General features: G+C 44.4%; 2 protein-coding genes and 1 long non-coding RNA gene across 3 annotated transcripts in view; 2 read left to right on the forward strand and 1 right to left on the reverse strand.

The window, feature by feature from the left end:
- Positions 1–272, forward strand: part of LOC131510824 (zinc finger protein 555-like) — a 106099-nt gene extending 105827 nt beyond the window's left edge. Inside the window, exon 4 of the mRNA XM_058728406.1 lies at positions 179–272. Coding sequence (XP_058584389.1) covers positions 179–272 — 94 coding nt within the window. The remainder of the gene's footprint in view (positions 1–178) is intronic.
- Positions 1–21509, reverse strand: part of LOC131510828 (uncharacterized) — a 31644-nt gene that overhangs the window by 9293 nt on the left and 842 nt on the right. The window contains exon 2 of the long non-coding RNA XR_009261210.1: positions 148–333. This is a non-coding gene — a long non-coding RNA (uncharacterized LOC131510828). The remainder of the gene's footprint in view (positions 1–147; positions 334–21509) is intronic.
- Positions 1188–3745, forward strand: LOC131510827 (zinc finger protein 57-like). The gene is given in 2 exon segments (XM_058728410.1): positions 1188–1594; positions 1990–3745. A coding segment is annotated over 1 exon segment (645 nt). The 5' UTR covers positions 1188–1594; positions 1990–2504; the 3' UTR covers positions 3150–3745.

The following is a 21509-nucleotide window of genomic DNA, read 5'->3' on the forward strand; positions in this document are numbered from 1 at the left end:
GAGTGGTCATAATAAATGTAGAGTTAAGGTTGATTCCTTAGTGGCTCAAGAAAGCCTGTTAGCAGTCAGGTCACGTATTGTGAGACCAGAAGTTCCGTTTTGAACCTTCTATGAATCAATTTAGTTCCCCAGTGCTTTCAGACTTACCCTTCTTCCTCCACACACTTGAATATGTCAGGACTCAGTGGTCTTTGAGGATGTGGCTGTGGACTTCACCTTGGAGGAGTGGTCTTTGCTGGATTCTGTGCAGAAGAACCTCTACAGAGATGTGATGCTGGTCTCAGTGGGTAAGGATGGCTTCAGGCCAACAAATATCTCTCATCTGTGCTTTTCCTAGGTTTGAAATGTGGAAAAGGAATACACTGGTAAATAAGACAGATGTGGTCACAGCCATCACAGACCTAGAATCTAATAATGTCTCCATGGTAGTGGAAATGTATTCATTAAACTGAGGGTTTATCAGTGTGGAGGTTCCTCAAAAAATTAAAAATAGACCTACCCTATGACCCAGCAATAGCACTGCTGGGAATTTACCCAAGGGATACAGGAGTACTGATGCATAGGGGCACTTGTACCCCAATGTTTATAGCAGCACTCTCAACAATAGCCAAATTATGGAAAGAGCCTAAATGTCCATCAACTGATGAATGGATAAAGAAATTGTGGTTTATATACACAATGGAGTACCACGTGGCAATGAGAAAGAATGAAATAGGGCCCTTTGTAGCAACATGGATGGAACTGGAGAGTGTGATGCTAAGTGAAATAAGCCATACAGAGAAAGACAGATACCATATATTTTCACTCTTATGTGGATCCTGAGAAACTTAACAGAAACCCATGGGGGAGGGGAAGAAAAAAAAAAAAAGAGGTTAGAGTGGGAGAGAGCCAAAGCATAAGAGACTCTTCAAAACTGAGAACAAACTGAGGGTTGATGGGGGGTGGGAGGGAGGGGAGGGTGGGTGATGGGTATTGAGGAGGGCACCTTTTGGGATGAGCACTGGGTGTTGTATGGAAACCAATTTGACAATAAACTTCATATATTGAAAAATAAATACACATATTTAGAAAAAAAAAAGAGCAATGAGTTTGGAATAAAAACTTGAGTCTTTTCCCAAAAAAACCCAAAAAACAACAACAACAAAAAAACAAAAAACTGAGGTTTTATTTTTGTCTTGTTTTAGAAGCCCTGAAGCTCTTTTGGTTTCAATAGTCTGGGTATTGGCTTCATGTGTTGTTTTGGTTCACAGAGAGGTTTCTTCTTGGAAACCTTGTGACAGTCATTACTAGTGTACTATGTTGACCCCTTTTGCCTACCATTGATGAAGTTTTGAAAGCACTAAAGTCATCAAAGTCTTTCTTTGCTCAGAAGTGCCTTCTTCCTCTAATATGTTCATTCACCTTTTTGTTTCTGATTACAAGACACTGTTTAAAGCCAGTGGGTTGGTTTCACAGGATGCACTTGAGAAAAAAATATCTAATGAACAGAAAATGGCGAAATTCACAAGAAATAACTCTTGTGCCTACGTTTTAGAAAAAATTGGGAAGACCATAGCATTGAAGATCAGCATGGAAACCATGCAAGACATCTGAGGTGAGTTGCGTTCACAAGATAAAAAAGTCACAATCCCAGGACAGAATTTTAGTAGGTCATGAAATTAAAAAAAAAAAAAAAAAAAAATCCAGCTCCAAATCTATTTATTTAGAATTTTAAGAAAGTTTTCAAAAACTTGACTGAGACATTGAATGTTTGAAGCATAATTCAGTTAGAAATGATTCTAGGAAGACCCCATACATAACAAATAGTAATGAACAGTGAACATGCTGAGGTCACTTCCAGGGCATTTAGTGAACTCTAAGACAATCCACAGAGGGTAGAAAAACTTCCTGTATACTAAAATGAAGTTAGTCATCTAGTTATAATACTTACTAGTTGCTAATAACAAATCACTAATAAACATAACATTGATAATGTACTTCTTTTAACAGAAATCCTGTGACATATTCTATGAAAGCAATGAAGGAAATCAACACAGAGACACGTGCAGCCACTGTCCCCATCTTAATTCCCGCAAGAATATTTCTACTGGAGTAAAACTCTATAAATGCACCAAGTGTGGAAATGGCTTCATACATCTTTCTTCCCTTAAGAGGCATGTCAGATCTCACTGTGGGCAAAAAACATATCCATGTTAGGAATGCAAGCAGGCTTTCATTTGTCCCACATGCCTGAGAACTCACACTGGAGAGAAACCCTATGGGTGTAAATTATGTGGTAAAACCTTTCCTTATTTCTGCTCCCTCACTCAACATATCAGGATTCACACCACAGAGGAAAACAACGAATGCAAGCAATGTGGGGAAACCTTCCATGAATTCTCCAGTCTCACTAGACACATGAGAACTCACACTGGGGAGAAGCCATATAAGTGCAAGGAATGTGGGAAAGCCTTCATTTATCCCTCAATCTTTCAAAAACACATGATAACACACACTGAAGCCGTATGAATGCAAATTATGTGGAAGAGACTTTTACCATTCTTACTCCCTCATTCAACATAGGAATATACACACTTCAGGGGAAAACCTATGAATGCAAGCGGTGCAGGCAAGCCTTCAGTCAGTTCTCAAGTTTTACTGGGCATGTGCAAGTGCACACAGTAGAAAAGCCATATAAATGTAAGGAATGTGGAAAAGTCTTTTTTTATCCTTCAGTCTTTCCAAGACACATGATAACACACACTGGAGAGAAGCCCTATGAATGTGAGTCATGTGGGAAAACTTTCTGGCATCCCTACTCCCTCTCTCAACATATAAAGAGTCACACAGGGGAGAAAACCTATAAATGCAAGCATTGCGGTACAGCCGTCCCAGAGATCACCAGTCTTACCAGACACACGAGAACTCATACTGGGGAGAAGCCATATAAGTGTAAGGAATGTGGGAAAGCCTTCAGTTATCCTTCAACCTTCCGAAGACACGTGATAACACACACTGGGAAGAAGCCCTGTAAGTGTAAACAATGTGAAAAACCCTTCAGTTATCCCCAGTCTTTTCAAAGACACTAAAAGACTCACACTAGAGAGAAGCCCTATGAGTGTAAGGAGTGTGGGAAAGCTTTCGGCCCTAAACCTTCCATATACATGTGAGAGTGCAAATTGGGGAGAAGCTGTTTAACTGTGGGCACTGTGAGAAATTGTTCAGTTCCCCCAAGTCCTTCCAGGGGCATGTGAGAACCCACACTGGAGAGAAACCTTACGAGTGCAAACAGTGCAGGAAAGCCTTCAGTTGGCCCTCAACCTTTTGAGAACATGTGAGAATTCACACTGAAGAGCAACTGTATAAATGTAAAAATTGTGGGCAAGCCTTCACTTCTTCCAGATCCTTCCAAGGCCACGTGCGGACCTACACCAGAGAGAAGCCTTATGAATGTACACAATGTGGGAAAGCCTTCAGCTGGTCCTCGTCCTTACAGAAGCACTTGAGGATGCACATGGGAGAGACACCCCACATGTAAACAGTGTGGGAAAGCCTTCAAGTGGCCCTCATCCTTTCGAAACTATGTGAGGATGCACACTGGGTAGTAGCTCCAGAAAGGCATGGAATATTTGAGAAATTTGTTAAGTCATACTTTTTAGAGGGGAGTTCCATAATTGTAAGTAATGTTGGAAAACCTTGCACTGATTTATATATAATACTCCAGAAAATTCATGCCAGGAAAGAAATATAGAAGCTATAAATATGGTATTGTGTTTGTCATTACCTCATTTAAAAAATGGACCCCTGGGGCGCCTGGGTGGCTCAGTCGGTTAAGCGTCCAACTTCAACTCAGGTCACGATCTCGCGGTCTGTGAGTTCGAGCCCCGCGTCGGGCTCTGGGCTGATGGCTCGGAGCCTGGAGCCTGCTTCCAATTCTGTGTTTCCCTCTCTCTCTGCCCCTCCCCTATTTATGCTCTGTCTCTCTCTCAAAAATAATAAACATTAAAAAAAAATAAAAAATAAACATTAAAAATGGACCCCTACGAGTGCCTGGGTGGTTCAGTCGATTGAGTGTCTAACTCTTAACTTCCGCTCAGGTCATGATCTCACAGTTCGTAGGTTCAAGCTTTGTGTTGGGCTCTGTGTATGGAGCCTGCTTGGGATTCTCTGTTTCCCTCCCCTGCTCTCTCTCTCTCAAAATAAATAAACTTAAAAAAATGGACCCCTAAATAGTGAATTTCCAGTTCTTTCACAAAAAAATGTTCATGTGAGAAATAACTCTCCAAGTCTTTCAGCTAGAGTGCATATGTTTGAATAGGGTTCCCCGATTTTCCCATTTATTTTTCTTTCTTTGTAATTTATTTGAACCATAGTAATTTCAAGTGCGCTTTTAATGTTACAGAAAGGTGCTTTTTTTTTTTTTTAAATGTTACAGAAAACTTAACTCTTCTGTATTGTAGGTAAGTGCCTGACAGTACATCCACTTCAAAGCTCCATCTGGAATAAACCTTGCCGATTGTATAAAACAATTGCCAATAGAACCAATAGATAGGGAACCACCCTCCACCCTTGACCCCAACATATGTAGAACACCCGGTGTGCATGTACTCTGTACTCACAACCTTGCTATGTGGCCCAGGTGTGCTATGTACTCTCCAGGACTTGTATTAAACCTAGTTCTTGTAAGTTCCATGATGGCCATTGGTGAGGTGCATCTTACAGTCATATGAAGAACCACAAGGAACAGTCCAGTCACAACACTAGCTCTGGATGGGACATGTCTGTGGGGGCTCACCGCAAGTAGTATGGCTCAGGGGAGTGCCCCCAGGCATTCCTAGCCAATAGCATGGCTACTGACAGGCTGAGATGAACAAAACCGTAGTTTTTCTGTATCGTTAGAACAACAGAACTTTAGCAATTTTCTTACTGTTCTAGTATGGCACATAGTGGATATCACTTCTGTATTTTTCTTACTAAAATAGTCTTGTTTGATGCAAAATTTGGTAAGTATGCAAAACTCTACAAAGAGCAATCTTTATCTCCTGCAATTTTCTCTTTTCCTTACTTCTCCGCGTGACCTGGACAGTAAGTTTTGAATTAAGAATAGAGACCTGTGACATAATGAAATGTATAGATGGAGTTGGAGATGGTTATACCGGATTTCATTACAGAAATGTGGGTAAGTCTGTGAATATTTCCCTAAATGTCTTCCCCACAGACTTCTCGGTTCAAATTCATTAACTGTCAAATATGCATGAGACATACAAAAAGCAGACTGGACACTGACTTCTAGACTATTGTAGTGATTCCTGCCCCTTTTAATCAAGAGTACCCTCAAAACAGACAGCGAGCACTTGACTTTCATTCTCAGGCTGTCAGCATTTCCATGTGATCCCCCAACATGGATACTAAGAAATGTTCTTTTTTACTTTTCACTCTGGGGATATATTAAAAAATCCCATTGCAATTATGGACTGTGAAATCAACTAATTACCAACTTAGGCAACACTTATTCTGTCAGGGTTACTAGGTTTGTACAAATTCAAGGACTTTTCTTTCTGGTATGATTTGATTTTATTTTAAGTTTTTATTTATTTTGAGAGCAAGTGTGTGCATGCAAGTCGGGGAGAGACAGAGAGAGAGAGAGAGGGAGGGAGACTCACAAGCAGGCCCTGTGCTGTCAGTGTGGAGCCTGATGCAGGGCTCAAACCCACAAATCTTGAGATCATGACCCAAGTCGAAACCAAGAATCGGATGCTTAACCGACTGAGCCACCCAGTCGCACCTTGATGCTATTTTCTGAGCAGCCCTCATATACCCAGCATTTTAGTCTCAAAATGTATACAGTCAGGTTTAAAGCTAACCAGGACATCCTAGGCCCTGGATGTAGAGGCATGACACAAACAAGTGTTAACACTCCTGGTCTTGTATTTTTGTGAGAAAAGAGAGATTGCCAACATGGCAAAGGTGTGGTTTATAAGGAAATAGGGACCTTTCAGGAAAGCAAACTGTGGCAAGTCAGATAACAGGAAATGCATGGGGTGTGATGTATATTTTCTCTATGGACAGTAACAGTTGCAGTGAGGAGCTCGTCATTAATTCATACAAACACACTGAATAAACTGTGAAGTGTTTCAGGAACTGTTGGAAGTACTTGTAAATATTGGGAAGAAATACTTACAGCTGTGAATTTGTGGAGTTTACATGAATGACGTCGCATGAAAATAAAGGTAGGGGCATGCTTCAAGCTTAAAATCTTGACAGTTAAAAGTTTTAGGCCACCTGATGTGCACTCACACTTTGGAAATGGGTATTACGGATCAGGGTCTTTCCAGTGTGGGTGTGAACTCAGAGTTGCAAACTGCGTTTGTAAAAGCTCTTGCCTTGGCGTACCACTCCCCTAGCCTCGCCTGCATTCTAGCCCATGATCTTGCTTGGCAGCCCTAATGCCAACACTATAAATGCTGAATTTACTGCTCGGGGTCTGAGTAAATTTGTAATGATTTTATTTTTTTTTTTTAATTTTTTTTTCAACATTTTTTATTTATTTTTGGGACAGAGAGAGACAGAGCATGAACGGGGGAGGGGCAGAGAGAGAGGGAGACACAGAATCGGAAACAGGCTCCAGGCTCCGAGCCATCAGCCCAGAGCCCGACGCGGGGCTCGAACTCACGGATCGCGAGATCGTGACCTGGCTGAAGTCGGACGCTTAACCGACTGCGCCACCCAGGCGCCCCATTTTTGTAATGATTTTAAAAAGGAGGGGGAGGTTGCAGGCTTTCTGTTTTGTGCTCTTGCTTCTGGATCGATGCGTGGATGGTAAAAACAGACATAAATGTTTGCAGCGATCATCTGATACACAGACTGTACTGCTAACTTGTGATTCCTACCAAAAGCTGTTCATTTGGGGAGGGCACAACACAGGGACAGTGACCTCTCTGTCCACCCCTGACATGAGGCTCTGATGTCACAACTCTCATCAGAGTTGTGCTCTGCTTTCTGGAAGCCTGACCCACCTCCCTTGCCCTTCCTCCTGGTATGCACACTGTACTAAGGTGGCGGTCTCCAGAAACATACTCCTCTCTTCCGGGCCACTTGCTGGATAAATCATCAGGACAAAATGAGTGGGAGGTTGTGCAAATTCATTTTTGAAAACTTAGCATCTCGTCCTGAACAACTTTTAAATGGGATGTGTCTGAGTAAGTTGTATCAAAATGTTTTCCATGGAAATGTTGTTATTCCTCTTCTCCATGCCTCTTCCACAGGAAAGGTCTGGATGAGAGGAGGGGCTGGTTTTAAAATGTCATGTTATAATGGCTAAGTGGGACACAAGTCTGGTGTCTAGTGAGGTGATGGGGAAGGCAGAGGCCAATGTCAACCTTGTTTCTCAGAATCCTTCCTGAAGGAAACCTCACGCCACCTTTCTAAAGTGCTGTGAGTGTCTGAGTGCAGACGGCTGGGCTGAACCATGTGAGTCTGGCTCTGTTATTCCCATATGGAGCACCTGGAGACACTGTCCAGGCGAATGAAGCAGGGGGTCAGGGCAGGCAAGCCATCTGGGAGTGAGGCAGTCCTAAAGTCAAGGACTGAACTAAATTATCTGGACAGGACAGAGAACTCTAGGGGCAGAAGGGGCCACATTAGAAGCCACACAGGGACCTCTGAGCCTGAACTGCCTGATGCACCAATGTGTGCTCAGGACACCCTGACAGCTGTGCCCTCTCTGCCTCCTTTGGGACTGTACTTCCTGTGTGTGTCACATGTGCTGACACTGCCTGAGCTGTGGGAGACATTCAGGTCAACTTCCAGTTACTGGGCAGAGTTGTGTTGTGTCTGAATTGATAGGCCAGCCAAAAAGGTGGACACAGAAGTTTAAGGAGGAATCCAGCTGGCTTTCTAAGAAAAGCCTTTCTTTTTTCCAAAGTCCACTATCCTTAAACATCATAACAGAGATCAGCACTGGCAGATGGTCTCATCCTGCCATATGGTTCCCACTGATAACTATTTTGCTGTAAACCAAGGGCCAAAGGCCTGGACTGTAGACAAGAGTTAACACAGCAGGCCCAACTGCTGTCCTTTGAAAGGTTGGCTACGTCTATACTGTTTTTATAAGCAATGTAGTTCAAGCAGAACTCCTGCCCTCCTTCTGGGAGTCTGGAATGTTGGCATGTGACAGGCAGGCAGTAGTTGTGTGAGCAGTTCCCCGATACAAACCTTGGCACTGTTTCTGTACTGAGCCTCCCTGGCTGGCAACAATTTACATGAGCTGTCACAAAAAATTCATGAAGTGCACCCTGTGTGCCTCCAGTGGGAGAACCCAAAAGCTTGGGCCTTGCTTCCCAAACTTGGGCCCATGGACCTATTCCTCTCACTAATCTGCCCCTGTATCCTTTCCCTATGAGAGATCTTGGCAGTGACCGTGACTAGATGCTGAGTCCTGTCAATCCTTTGGGAATGCTGTGGCCATGAAACAAAAGCCCAACCCAGTCTTTCCTATGGGGAATCATAATCCTTGGGCCTCAGCAGCATGTCTCTCTCTCTCCAGGGCCTGTCCCAAGGTCTCCTCGAGCTCCAGTGTTCCCATAAGGAACCGAAGTGTCCTCCTGCTGAGAAGCATCATTAGTGATGCACAACTGTACCCACTAGGGAGCAGGTCTCTATGGCATGAGGTGCGGAGGCTGGAACAGTGGCAGAATCCACGTCACAAGGACACACACTCCTCAGCCACAGCAATCCCCACGGCCACACAATTCAGCTCAACACAGGCACAGTCACATCCAACAGTGTCACGACTGCCAAGGATATCACAAAGGTGCATGCAGCCATGTGTCCTTCAATCACCCGCTATTCTGTTATGTACCCCAGCCTATTTGTAAAACACCAAGAAACAGAGGAGAGCATAAAGACAACGACAGCTATTCTCCACGTAGAACTTGCATACTCTTTGAAGCAGCTGGTTAATTTATCTTTTCTCATTATTTTAGTTAGATTTTACTTCCAGGTATTTCAAATTGCTATCATTTTATTCAAACACAGAGAAGCGGATGGGTGGTTGCAGTAACTGTAACTGCACGAGGACTTCCTTTGCCCTCATCAACCCCAACAGCATATGGTTTCTCTTCAGCAACGGCACCTTTTCTCTGACAGCAATGTTAATTACCATACTTTAAAATAGCTCAAATTGGGGCACCAGGGTGGCTTAGTCGGTTAAGCGTCTGACTTTGGCTCACGTTACAATCTCATGGTTTGTGAGTTCAAGCCCCACGTCAGGCTCTGTGCAGACAGGGGAGCCTGGAGCCCACTTCCGGTTCTGTGTCTCCCTCTCTCTCTCTCTGTCCCCCCTGTTCACACTCTTTCTCTCTCAAAAATAAACATTAAAAAAATAGCTCAAATGGGTCAAAGAAGGCATCACAAGAGAAATTTACAAGTACTTGAGAGAGGGGCGCCTGTGTGGCTCAGTGGGCTGAGCGTCGGACTTCGGCTCACTCAGGTCATGATCTCGTGGTTCTTGAGTTCAAGTCCTGCATCAGGCTCTGTGCTGACAGCTTAGAACCTGAAGCCTGCTTTGGATTCTGTCTCCCTCTCTATGCCCCTCCCCTACTCGCACTCTGTCTCTCCCTCTCTCTCAAAAATAAACATTAAAAAAGAGTTCTTGAGAGAAATGAAAAGGATAAACTTACCAAAACATACAGAGAGCAGTAAAAGCATTGCTACGGGAGAATGTATGTACATATGCTTACATTAAGACACAAGGGCGACCTCAAATCAACAACCTGACTTCACAACCTCAGAAATCGAGAAAGAGGGACGAAATCCAAACCTAGCAGAAGAAAGGAAATAATAAACATTAGAGCAGAGATAAATGAAGAAGAAAATAGAGAAAATCAATGAAACCAAAACTTGGTTGAGAAGATCAACAAAATTGGCAAACCTTTAGCTAGGTAGACTGAGAAAGAGGAGACTCAAATTACTAAGATCAGAAGTGACAGGACATTGCTACTGAATCTACAGAAATAAAAAGGACTGGGGCGCCTGGGTGGCTCAGTCGGTTGAGCATCCGACTTTGGCTCAGGTCATGATCTCGCGGTTTGTGGGTTCGAGCAGCGTGTCAGGCTCTGTGCTGACAGCTCAAAGCCTGGAGGCTGCTTCGGATTCTGTGTCTCCCTCTTTCTCTGCCCCTCCCCTGCTCATGCTCTCTGTGTCAAAAATAAAAAATAAAACACTTTTAAAAAAGCAATAAAAAGGACTACAAGAGAATACTATGAAGAAACGTACAGCAAAAACTTGGACAACCTAGATGGAATGGGGGAATTCCTAGAAATACAAAATGTACCGAGAATCAATCATGAGGAAACAAATTCCAAATAGAAATCTAATGAGGTTGAATCACGAGTCAAAACTCTCCCAAAGAAAAGTCCTGAACCTGAAGGCTTCACTGGTGTATTGTACCAAACATGTGAAGAATACTAATCCTTATCAAAATTTTCCAAAAAATTGAAGAGGAGGGAAGGAACACTTCTCAAGTTATTCTATGAGACCAGCATCACCCCCCAGGAAACAAAACTACAAACCAATATCCTTTATGAATTTGTATGCAAAACTCCCCAACAAAATGCTAGCAGATAGAACTCAGCAGCATACTGAAAGGATTGTACACTGTGATGAAGTGAGACTTATCACTGGAATGTAAGAATGGTTGGGCATACAAAAATTGATCCATGCAATATGCCACATTACTGAGAAAAATGAATGAAGAGAAAAAATCCAAAGGATTATCTTAAACTGATGCAGAAACAGCACGCAACAAAATTCAACACCCTTTTATGTTAACATTCCATCGACTAGGAGTAGAAAGGTACCACCTCCATTTAATAAAATCCGCATGAGAAAAACCCCCAGAGAACATCACATTCAGTGTTGAGAGACTGAAAACTTATGCCCTCAGATCAGGAATAAGAATGAATTTCACCACTCCTGTTTAATGGAGTACTGGAAGTCATACCCAGAGCAATTAGGCAAGGAAAAGAAATAAGCATCCAACTTGGAAAGGAATAAAAATGATCTCTGTACAGCTTAGGTGTAGAATACTCTAAAAATCACACACACACACACACACACACACACACACACACACACACCATTAGAAATAATAAATGAACTTAGAAAAATATCAGGATAAAAACACAAAAGTTTCTTTTCTAAATCAAATAAAAAATCTAAAAAGGAATTACAAAAACAATTCCATTTAAAACATCATCAAAAAGTATTAAGTGTTTAGGAATTAACCAACGAGGCAAAAGACTCATATAAGATAAAACTACAAATCATTGCTGAAAGAAATTAAAGATATAGGGGCGCCTGGGTGGCGCAGTCGGTTGAGCGGCCGACTTCAGCCAGGTCACGATCTCGCGTCTGTGAGTTCGAGCCCCGCGTCGGGCTCTGTGCTGACAGCTCGGAGCCTGGAGCCTGTTTCCAATTCTGTGTCTCCCTCTCTCTCTGCCCCTCCCCCGTTCATGCTCTGTGTCTCTCTATCCCAAAAATAAATTAAAAAAAAAACATTGAAAAAAAAAATTTAAAGATATGAATAATGGAGGGGCGCCTGGGTGGCGCAGTCGGTTAAGCGTCCGACTTCAGCCAGGTCACGATCTCGCGGTCCGTGAGTTCGAGCCCCGCGTCAGGCTCTGGGCTGATGGCTCGGAGCCTGGAGCCTGTTTCCGATTCTGTGTCTCCCTCTCTCTCTGCCCCTCCCCCTTCATGCTCTGTCTCTCTCTGTCCCAAAAATAAAAATAAAAAATGTTGAAAAAAAAATTAAAAAAAAAAAGATATGAATAATGGAAACATCATATATTCATGATTCAAAGACAATTTTTTAAGTATTTTTGTATTTTTAAACTTGTTTTATTTTTTTTTATTTTTTTACATTTACATCCAAATTAGTTAGCATATAGTGCAACAATGATTTCAGGGGTAGATTCCTTAATGCCCCTTACCCATTTAGCCCATGCTCTCTCCCACAACCCCTCCAATAACCCTCTGTTTGTTCTCCATATTTAAGAGTCTCTTCTGTTTTGTCCCCCTCCCTGTTTTTATATTATTTTTGTTTCCCTTCCCTTATGTTCATTTGTTTTGTCTCTTAAAGTCCTCATATGAGTGAAGTCATGTGATTTTTGTCTTTCTCTGACTAATTTCACTTAGCATAATACCCTCCAGTTCCATCCACATAGTTGCAAATGGCAAGATTTCATTCTTTTGATTGCCGAGGAATACTCCATGGTATATATATACCACATCTTCTTTATCCATTCAACCATCAATGGACATTTGGGCTCTTTCCATACTTTGGCTATTGATAGTGCTGCTATAAACATGGGGGGTGCATGTGTCCCTTCAAAACAGCACACCTGTATCCCTTAGATAAATGCTTAGTAGTACAATTGCTGGGTCATAGGGTAGTTCTATTTTTAGTTTTTTGAGGAACCTCCATACTGTTTTCCAGAGTGGCTGCACCAGGTTGCATTCCCAGAAAGACAATATTTTTTAAGGGCACCTAGATGGCTCAATTGGCTAAGCATCCCACTCTTGATTTCGGCTCAGGTTGTGATCTCATGGTTTGTGAGATGGAGTCCTGTGTCAGGCTCTGTGCTTGGAATTTCTCTCTCCCTCTCTCTCTGTCCCTCCCTATTCACACATCTGTGTGATCTCTCAAAATTAAACTTAAAAAAAAAAAGGTTTTTTTTAAGTTTATATATTTTGAGAGAGACAGAGATAGCGTGACTTGGAGGGGCAGAGAGAGGGAGACAGAATCCCAAGCAGGCTCCATGCCACCAGCACAGAGCCCAACATGGGACTCAAACTCACAAAACTGTGAGATCATGACCTGAGCCAAAACCAAGAGTCAGATGCTGATTAATTGAGCCATCCAGGCGCCCCCCACCACCAAAAAAAAGAGACAGTATTTTTAAAATGTCAGTACTACTCAAAGCAATCTACAGATTCAATGCAATTCCTATCAAAATCCCAATGGCTTTTTCTTTGCAGAAATAGAAACACCCATGCTAATATTCATAAAGAATCTCCAGCAACCTCAAATAGTCAAAACAGTCTTCAAAAGGTGTGGGGAATAAGCTTAGGAATCCCCTGGGCTTACACCAATGGGTTAACAAGGCATAAAGAAATACAAAGCCATAGGATACTCACAACCTGGGTTTGGGTAAACAAGAGTAGGGAGGTGCAAAGGCACCTCAGAATAAGGAGGGGGTGCAAAGGCACCTAGACTAGAGACGGGGTGCAGATCCCCCCACTCAGAATAGAGAGGGGTGCAAAGACCCCCCAATACAAAGGTATATGAGGTAAGCAAGATTAGGTATTCAGGGCAAAAGTGCCCCCCAATTTAGTATAGCAGAAAGCTGCTTTCATAGGAAGGAAGGACCAAATTAGGTAAGCAGGTAAATTGGGCTATAGACCTGCACTTCAGGTGAAGCAGCCCAGAGCAGAGATGATTAACAAAAGAAAGGTGCCTTGTTAACCCTGAGGTTATTTGTCCTACCTGTCTTATCCCCTAGGCTAGCTAAGATAAACAGGTGGTGCCTCAGGTCCACTGTAAACAACCTCCTGCCCACCTGCCCAGCACCAATTTTTTTTTGTATTAACCCAAACCCCTAACCCCGAATATGCTCAAGACCCCCTTTCCCTCATGTCCACAAGTTAATGTTCACAGATTCATTGTCTCTTTGTGCATATCCATAGCCACGTTTGTCAGTCTTCTGATCCTAATAAAAACTGGGCAAGGACCCTTATTCTGGGCTCTTGTCTTTTCCTGGATATTAGCCATCTCTCGCTTTTCATCCTGCATCCCACTCTTTTGCTGGCCAAAAGAGAGCTTTAGACTTAGAGTCTATGACAAAAAGGAACAAAATTTGTAAGTCTCCCTCTTCCTGGCTTACGAGTTAACTACAAAGCTACTATAATCAAAACAGTGTGGGAAGGGCATAAAGATAGACATATAGACCAAGCAGATAGAATAGAAAACCCAGAAGTAAATCCTTGCATACATGGTCAACTGATTTTGACAAGTATGCTAAGACCATTCAGTGAGGAAAGGACAGTGATTTCAATAAATGGTGCCAAGGAACTGGACATCTACATGCAAAAAAACAATGTGGAACCTTTACCTAACACCATACCCAAACATTAACTCAAGATGGATCAAGAACCTACATGTAAGCCCTAAAACAACAAAACTCTTAGAAGGAAATATAGGAAAAAACCTTCATGACATTGGATGTGGCAGTGACTTCTTAGCTGTAACATCGAAGTCACAAGTAACAAAAGAAAAAAATAGGCAAATTTGCCTCCATCACCCTCTTCCTCTCTTCCTGCTGAAAGTCCCTGTTCCTCTGAGTCTTGCCCCAATCCTTCCTCTCCTGCACCTGTTAAAACCTTCCCCTTTAAAACTAAATCTGATGATCCAAACAAACCCCAATTTCTTCCCTGGATGAAAAAGCTGAACTGTGAGCCAGAGTGAATGAGTTTCCCAAAGTGACTGAAGACCCCCATAGATTTGATGAAGAATTTAACATACTTACTCAAACTTCCCAAACTGATTACTCAGATTGATATCAATTAGTCCCTATACGTGTTGGTGAGGGGTCAGGCCACACACAGGATGAAGCCAGTCTGCCAGGAAATTCTTGAAAGGGATTTAGAGAAACAGACCCCTCACTTCTGGCAAGATGCTAGAACACACAATAAAAGTCTCCACCGGGCAAATGTGGTAGCTTTTCCTAAGCCTGCTGACTGGAACAGCGTTTAGGATTGCAAACAGCACCTGATGAATGAACCTGTTGATGACAATTACACTCAATTCCAAGTTGTCCTCAAAGAAAATGCTGCTCTTCCTTTAAGACAGGGAATCCGCCCAAGTAGCCTTTAACTAACTCCATGTTTGCTAATCGTCTGGTTAGCATACTCTTCTGGTTAACAGGACCCGGATAGAAAGGGAAGACATATCCACTCCAGACTGAGTTAATTTGGCAATGCTGACAGATCACCTTTTGGCTCCCCATTGCAGTGTATGGGAAACTAAGGCATAGTTTTTATGGTTTACTGCAGGTTTTACCTAAAGGATGATAATGTTGAATGGGTTGTGTGTGCTATTGCAACTTAATTTTGAAATCACTGAGGGAGCACCCTTACTTGTGGCTACTTCAGCCTAATAAGTGAGTTATATTCCCTTATCTGAGCTTGTACCTTAACTAAGGGTAAAACCACAGACTATACCAATTGTCAGTATGCCTTTGGGGTTGTTCATACTTTTGGAATATTGTACAAATTGTGTGGCTTCCTTACCTCCAATGGGGATAAAATTAAAATGACTCCTATGTCCAAAATGTATTAGATGCTATACCTTTGCTAGCTGCTTGGGCCCTACTTAGGTTCCCGGGCACTCCAGGCTAAACCCCATGGTGGCCCAAAGGAAATCACCTCACTGATATTTCCATGAAAAGCACTACTCTCCAGGAAACCAAAAGCCAAATATCTGTCTTGGTCCAAAGGGATGTTCTCCCAAATGATAATTTGGAAAAATTAACAAAGGATACCCAATAATTGGCCTCAGAGAGGGAAAAACAATACTGAAAATCTAATAATTATTGATTCAGTAAAAAGAGAGAACATTGGTTTCGACCAAATAACACTCTGGCCCTACTGGAGATTCAACAATTCCCACTACTCAGCACTGTATATGCATTAAACCCTGGCCTAATGACACAGTGGTAATGTTCATGAACTAATATTGGCAAGGAAACATTAATAAAACCACAGAAAGTGCCTACCTCCCTGGTCCCACCTGTCCAAGTACAACCCAGGGAAACACGTCTGCATAAATGGACTTCACACAGCTCCCTCTCTCCTGGACATGAATACAGTTTAGTCATGGTTTACCTGTTTTCTCACTGGACTGAAATTTTCACTTGCAGACAAGCCAGTGCTTGTCCTGTGGCTGCAGTGCTGTGAGAAAACATTATCCTTACCTGGGGAACACCTCTCAAACTTCATAGTGATTGGTGAACCCATTTTGCCAGTCAGGTGCTTCCGTGAACCAGTTCTGTTAAGCTGGTTTTACAAAACATTCCCTGCACATACCATCCACAATCCTCAGGCTTAGTTTAACACACTAATGGCACTATTGATGCTCAATTGACAAACTGGAGAGACATCCCCCCACCCCTACACCATGTCCGAAAGCACTGTGGTTAGTCCTTCTAAATCTCATATCCACCCTCCAGAACTCCTAGACTCCCACCCTGAGATATCACAGCACGTCCATTGCACTGGTCCCTGTTGACTTTGACCCTCAATGAGAAAGGGAGGTATGCTTCAGTATTGGAAAAGATTGGTCGCTTCTATTTGAAATAACCATGCTTTGGAAGAGCAGTCTTCATGGTACCCTTCCGGAGAGAGAGGAAGACCTGGATCCTCCCACCTTGCAACCCCAAGATTTCGTCTACTGACAAGACACCTCCTGGTTCTCTCCAGTCTCCCTGGAAAGGCCCCTCTCAGCATCTGCCCGCTAGCCCTTGTGTCACCACACTCCAGGGCACAGACTCTTGGATGCACGTGACATGTCTAGACACACAGCAAACCCTGACTGCCTTGCACACCACGTGGTGATGTGACAGTGAAGGTTTCCCGGAACACCAGCAGACCACATCTGTGCCACAGCCTTCCTGTGATGTTTGGCCCTGGTCTGGGGTCCTTTAGCTCACTGTTGTTTTTTTCTCTCTTCACCGAGAGATGCCCTGCCCTTGTCTGCATTTATAAAACACTTGAGGGAGGGGGAACCCTTTTCTTGGTCTTCTGGCCTTTCAGGAACAGGCTCATGAGCATCCCATGAGTTTTTGGAAGGGATAGAAAGTTCAGAAAATCAAGTCTTTCCTTCGCTTGACCTATTAACTGACTTAGGATTCGTACCCAAGTTCATGGTCTCTTCATTTGCAACCTTACAGGCTGTATTATTGAGAACACATTTGGTTCCAAGTAGTTTGAGATAAAAATACTATTTCAAAATACCTTTCAAGTTTTACTATTTTTTTTTCAAAAACTTCACCACTAAGTTTTGTGTTCTCCCCCGCACTGTCTCCTCCCACATGCCCTGGGTTCGTTCTCGCCCTGTGCTTCTGCAGGGCCCACTATCTGCCCTCAGGGTCTCCCAGGTGGGAACTTCCAGGAGGCATACAGGACTCTGGGTCTGCCTCCACAGGGAGAACTTTCCCCCTGAGGTTGGAATAAGTGCCAATAAACATTTCAGTGAGCTGCCTTCAGACTCGGGGTCCCGGATTAGATCCATCTTACAATTTGGATTTGTCATGTTACTTCTTTACTGTATAATATTTTAATTTTATTTATTTGTTTATTTATTTACTTATTGCCTCTCAAAACATTTTAAGAAAATGATATACCTGAGGGCACCTGGGTGATTCAGTTGGTTAAGTGTCCAACTTCAGCTCAGGTCATGATCTCGTGGTTCACGAGTTCGAGCCCCACAGTGGGCTCTGTGCTGACACTCAGAGCCTGGAGCCTGCTTCATATTCTGTGTCTCCCTCTCCCTCTGCCCCTCCCCTCCTCATGCACTCTCACTCTCTCTCTCAAAAATAAACATTAAAAAAATAAAAAAATAAATGATATACCCAATAATGTGATGTTGGCTCAATGCTTTGAGATAATCTCCAAAGCTTATCACCTCCAGAAGATAGAATATTTAATTGGCAAGTGCCTGAGAGTTTCTCCCTCCCAACCTTCCTTGTGTCTCAAATGTGGCCTTAACTGGTTCCCACTGCTCTGTACGTTCCCCCAAACATAAGACACAAGTAGGAAAAGTTCTTCTTGGCAAAAGACAAAAACACTAAAATACGGAAAAACTGACTCTTGATGAGCAATGCTTTTGAGGAAGGAGGTTGATTGAAAGGGGCAAGTGTGAAAATTAATAAATGGAAATGTGCTTTAGAATGGACTCAGGAGAAAAGCAAGGCAGCCCTTGTCCACTACCACTCGTGCTTAATTGCAGATCCCACAGAAAGAGAAAAGCTTTGCAAGTCAGTAGGACCTCAGCTAATACTTTACTCCCCCAGGAGCAGGAAGAAAGGCTTTCACCCTCTGCCAGCCCAGCCAGTGAGCAGCCACAACGCGTCCAACTGCTAGTTTCCTACAATGCACCCTTGGTTCACAGCAACCCTCCCAACCTTCACATTCCACTAGAAGACTGTTTGTCTCGTTTGTTCTCTGGACTTGTGTGGTTCTGCCATCGCTTGTTCCAGACTGTAATTATTTACTGTCTGTAAATAAGCCAGTTTACCAAATTTATTTACTTATTTATTTGCTGGTAAAATAACTAAGAGTTTCATTTTGAAGGTTAACAAGGTTGACATTGATTTCTTACTTGAACTAATGGCAGCACAAATATAGTGCAGTGGCATATTTAAAATGTTAAGAGCAGGTGCGCCTGGGTGGCTCAGTTGGTTGAGCCACCAACTTCGGCTCAGGTCATGATCTCACCATCCGTGGGTTGGAGCCCCAAGTCTGGCTCTGTGCTGACAGCTCAGAGCCTGGAGCTGCTGCAAATTCTGTGTCTCCCTCTCTCTGACCCCACCCCACCCCCACTCTCACTCTGTCTCTGTCTCTCAAAAATAAACATAAAAAAATAATTTTAAAGGCTAAAAGCAAAATTATCTGTCAAACTAAATGTCTATGCTCAGCGAAAACATCCCTCAAAATGAAGAGGAAGCTAGAGACTGGGTCAGATGAAAGCGGAAGGAATCCTTCCAGGTAGACAGGCTCCACAGGCCCGTGAAAGGCTGTCTTTGAGGCAGAAGAGACCTGATTCCAGCTCACGTTGAGGTTTCTGCAAGATGTCTTTCTTGCCACTTGAACCTAAGAAACGTTTAATTATTTCAGTGTCATGCTGACCCAACGTATTATAGGGCAAATATATGCCTAAAAGTGTGGACAGCCAGGTGCAGCCTCATGGCTTCCACTCTGCGGTCACGGCTACGGTGGGAGGGGCAGCTCTAGGGCACCTGGGTGGTTTTATGGAAGCGGAAACTGTTCACACCTTCACAAAGCAGTTAACTTTTAACTGTATCCTCATGATAACAAGTCTTAAATTAATGAGAATTGACCACATCTTCCTTCACTGAATTTTCAGAGTCCTAAGGATTTTATGAATTTTTAATCACTCCCGCACCCACTTCCCCTTAGGGTGCGGAACTGTGTGTATCGGCCCTTCCAGGACCTTCCTGAGACCCTGCTCTGGTGGCACTCCCACAATGAGCCCCAGAACAACATGGGACAGCACTTGGAGGTACTTCCTCAAGGACAGAAACTTACTCTTCGCCAGAGAACAGCAGACAAGGCCGTTTACCCAAACCTCAGGCCTGTGTGAAGGCAGTACTATCAGCCCATGCAGGACACAACTGTCGTTACAAGACAGATCCGTGGGGGGTCGTCCCAGACCCGAACACCAAAGCAGCGGTGGGCCCCTCCGCCCTCTGCCCCCCTACATTGCCAACAACTGGGGTTGGGGGTCCTGGGACCACCACTCCTGCACCCCACCTCGCGGACAAGGATGGAGAGTCAGGTGAGGACCGACGGTGACCCCAAAACCAGTATGGGACACCGGAACCCCACTCGGGAAGACGGCTATAACTCGGGGCCACACCCCTGGGATCTGGGAGACCTGGGCCCATGACTCAGCCTTTCTCAGTCCCACTCCAGGCTCTCAGAGCATCTTCCTGGTGGTTCTGGGACTGTGGCAGGTAAGAATGTGGACACCACACCTAGAGCAGAGGGAGGTATGTGGTTATGACCCAGCTGCACTGGAAGAGCCACCTTGGAAAGCACGGGATCCCGCCTACCCCCGAGCCTGATTGGATGGTTTCTGAGCACAATGATATAATTGCACCGCGTTATGCACCCCTGTGACCTGATTGGGCATTGCTTCAGGTCCTGACACCTGATTGGACACTGCTCTTAGAAACCCGCTCCCACCCCGTGATAGGACGGCCTGCAGCCCCTTCACGTTCTGGTTGGAAGGTGATCCTGGCACCACCCCTGTGTCCCCGAATTGGGCAGATCTGCTAGGTCCCACCTCCTGCTCCCTGATAGGCTGGCGGTACACACGTGTTTGACCCGCCTATCCAGAGGTCAGCTCCCAGCAGGATGGCTCCTGGCCAGGGGATGCACACGCATCCTCCCTCCTTCAGGTAACTAAGTTTCTCCAGGAACCTCCCTTCTCCAGGAAACCTGCCCAAGTGAGACAGAGCAGGGCTGTGAAACCGCACGCTCCCGTGACATCAAAGACTATTCTAGGATTACTCCCTTATTGCAAGTTCAACAGGGGCAAAATCAAGCCGTACACTGCTTGGTGATGAGAACAGGGGTAGAGCTGCAAAGAGAGGAAAACAACAGCAGTCCCCAGGGACAGCACACTCACACACTACAACAGAAAAATCATACACCTGCAAATACGGCACAAAGGTCTTAAGTGCTTGTGAACACTGGAGTCACCACAGCATGAAGGCGTGGAGCCCCCAACCCTCATGGAGAAGGACAGTTCTGTCCTGAGACACTTTTCCCCAGGGGACGCTCTCTGGATAAAGCCCCCCAGTAACCCGAGGAAGAAAGGAGGCAGAAAGAACTCGGGCACTTTACACCTGCTCAACGCGAGGCTGGCGGAGGACAGAGCCATCCGTGCTGAGCTGGACAGGGACAGCGCTGCTCACAGGTGACAGGTGACCTGCAGACGCCTACCTGAGCCCTGTGCTCCTGGGTGCCTCCGTTGGTTAAGTGTTAAATCATGTGAGTCTTGATTTTGGTTAAGGTGGTGATGTCATGGTTCGTGGGTTCGAGCCCCACATCAGGCTCTGAGCTGAGGGTTCAGAGCCTGCTTGGGATTCTCTGTCCCTGTCTCTCTGCCCCTCCACCTGCTCACACCTTCTGCCTCAAAATAAATAAAATAAATATAAAAACAGAGAGAGAGAGAGAGAGAGAGAGAGAGAGAGAGAGAGAGAGAGAGAGAAGACTCACAGGAAGCCCCCCTGGCTCACCCACGACAGGGCCATGCACAAAGCCCCCAAATCCACACTTTGTGCCTCATCCACGATCAGCTCAGCTGCTTGTCCCCATGACCAAGGGGCACAAAATGCTGGCTGGTCCCAGCAAAGTGCTGGGAAGCAAAGTGCTTTGGCTTCTCCCCTTCCTCCAGACCCCTGAATGTGGGCTTGCTCTCAGGCTGAGCCACACACAGCCCCTCCTGGGGACAGGGGGACAGGCTGGCCTCAGGGAACCTCCACGTCAGCACCACACCTGCTCATGCCTGGTTTCTTTCCTCCTCTCCTTTTACATGACTCTTGAGACACTCGCAGGTCTTAGGCTCACAGTGTCCTCCCTGTCGATGTAGCCCCTGCCCCAAATGCAACTGCCCCCCCGATCCCCTGCAGGCCCCTGCCCCCCTGCACAGCCATTGTCCCCAGTGC

This window comes from Neofelis nebulosa, chromosome 4, assembly GCF_028018385.1.
Source record: "Neofelis nebulosa isolate mNeoNeb1 chromosome 4, mNeoNeb1.pri, whole genome shotgun sequence".
In the NCBI taxonomy this organism is placed as follows: Eukaryota; Metazoa; Chordata; class Mammalia; order Carnivora; family Felidae; genus Neofelis; species Neofelis nebulosa.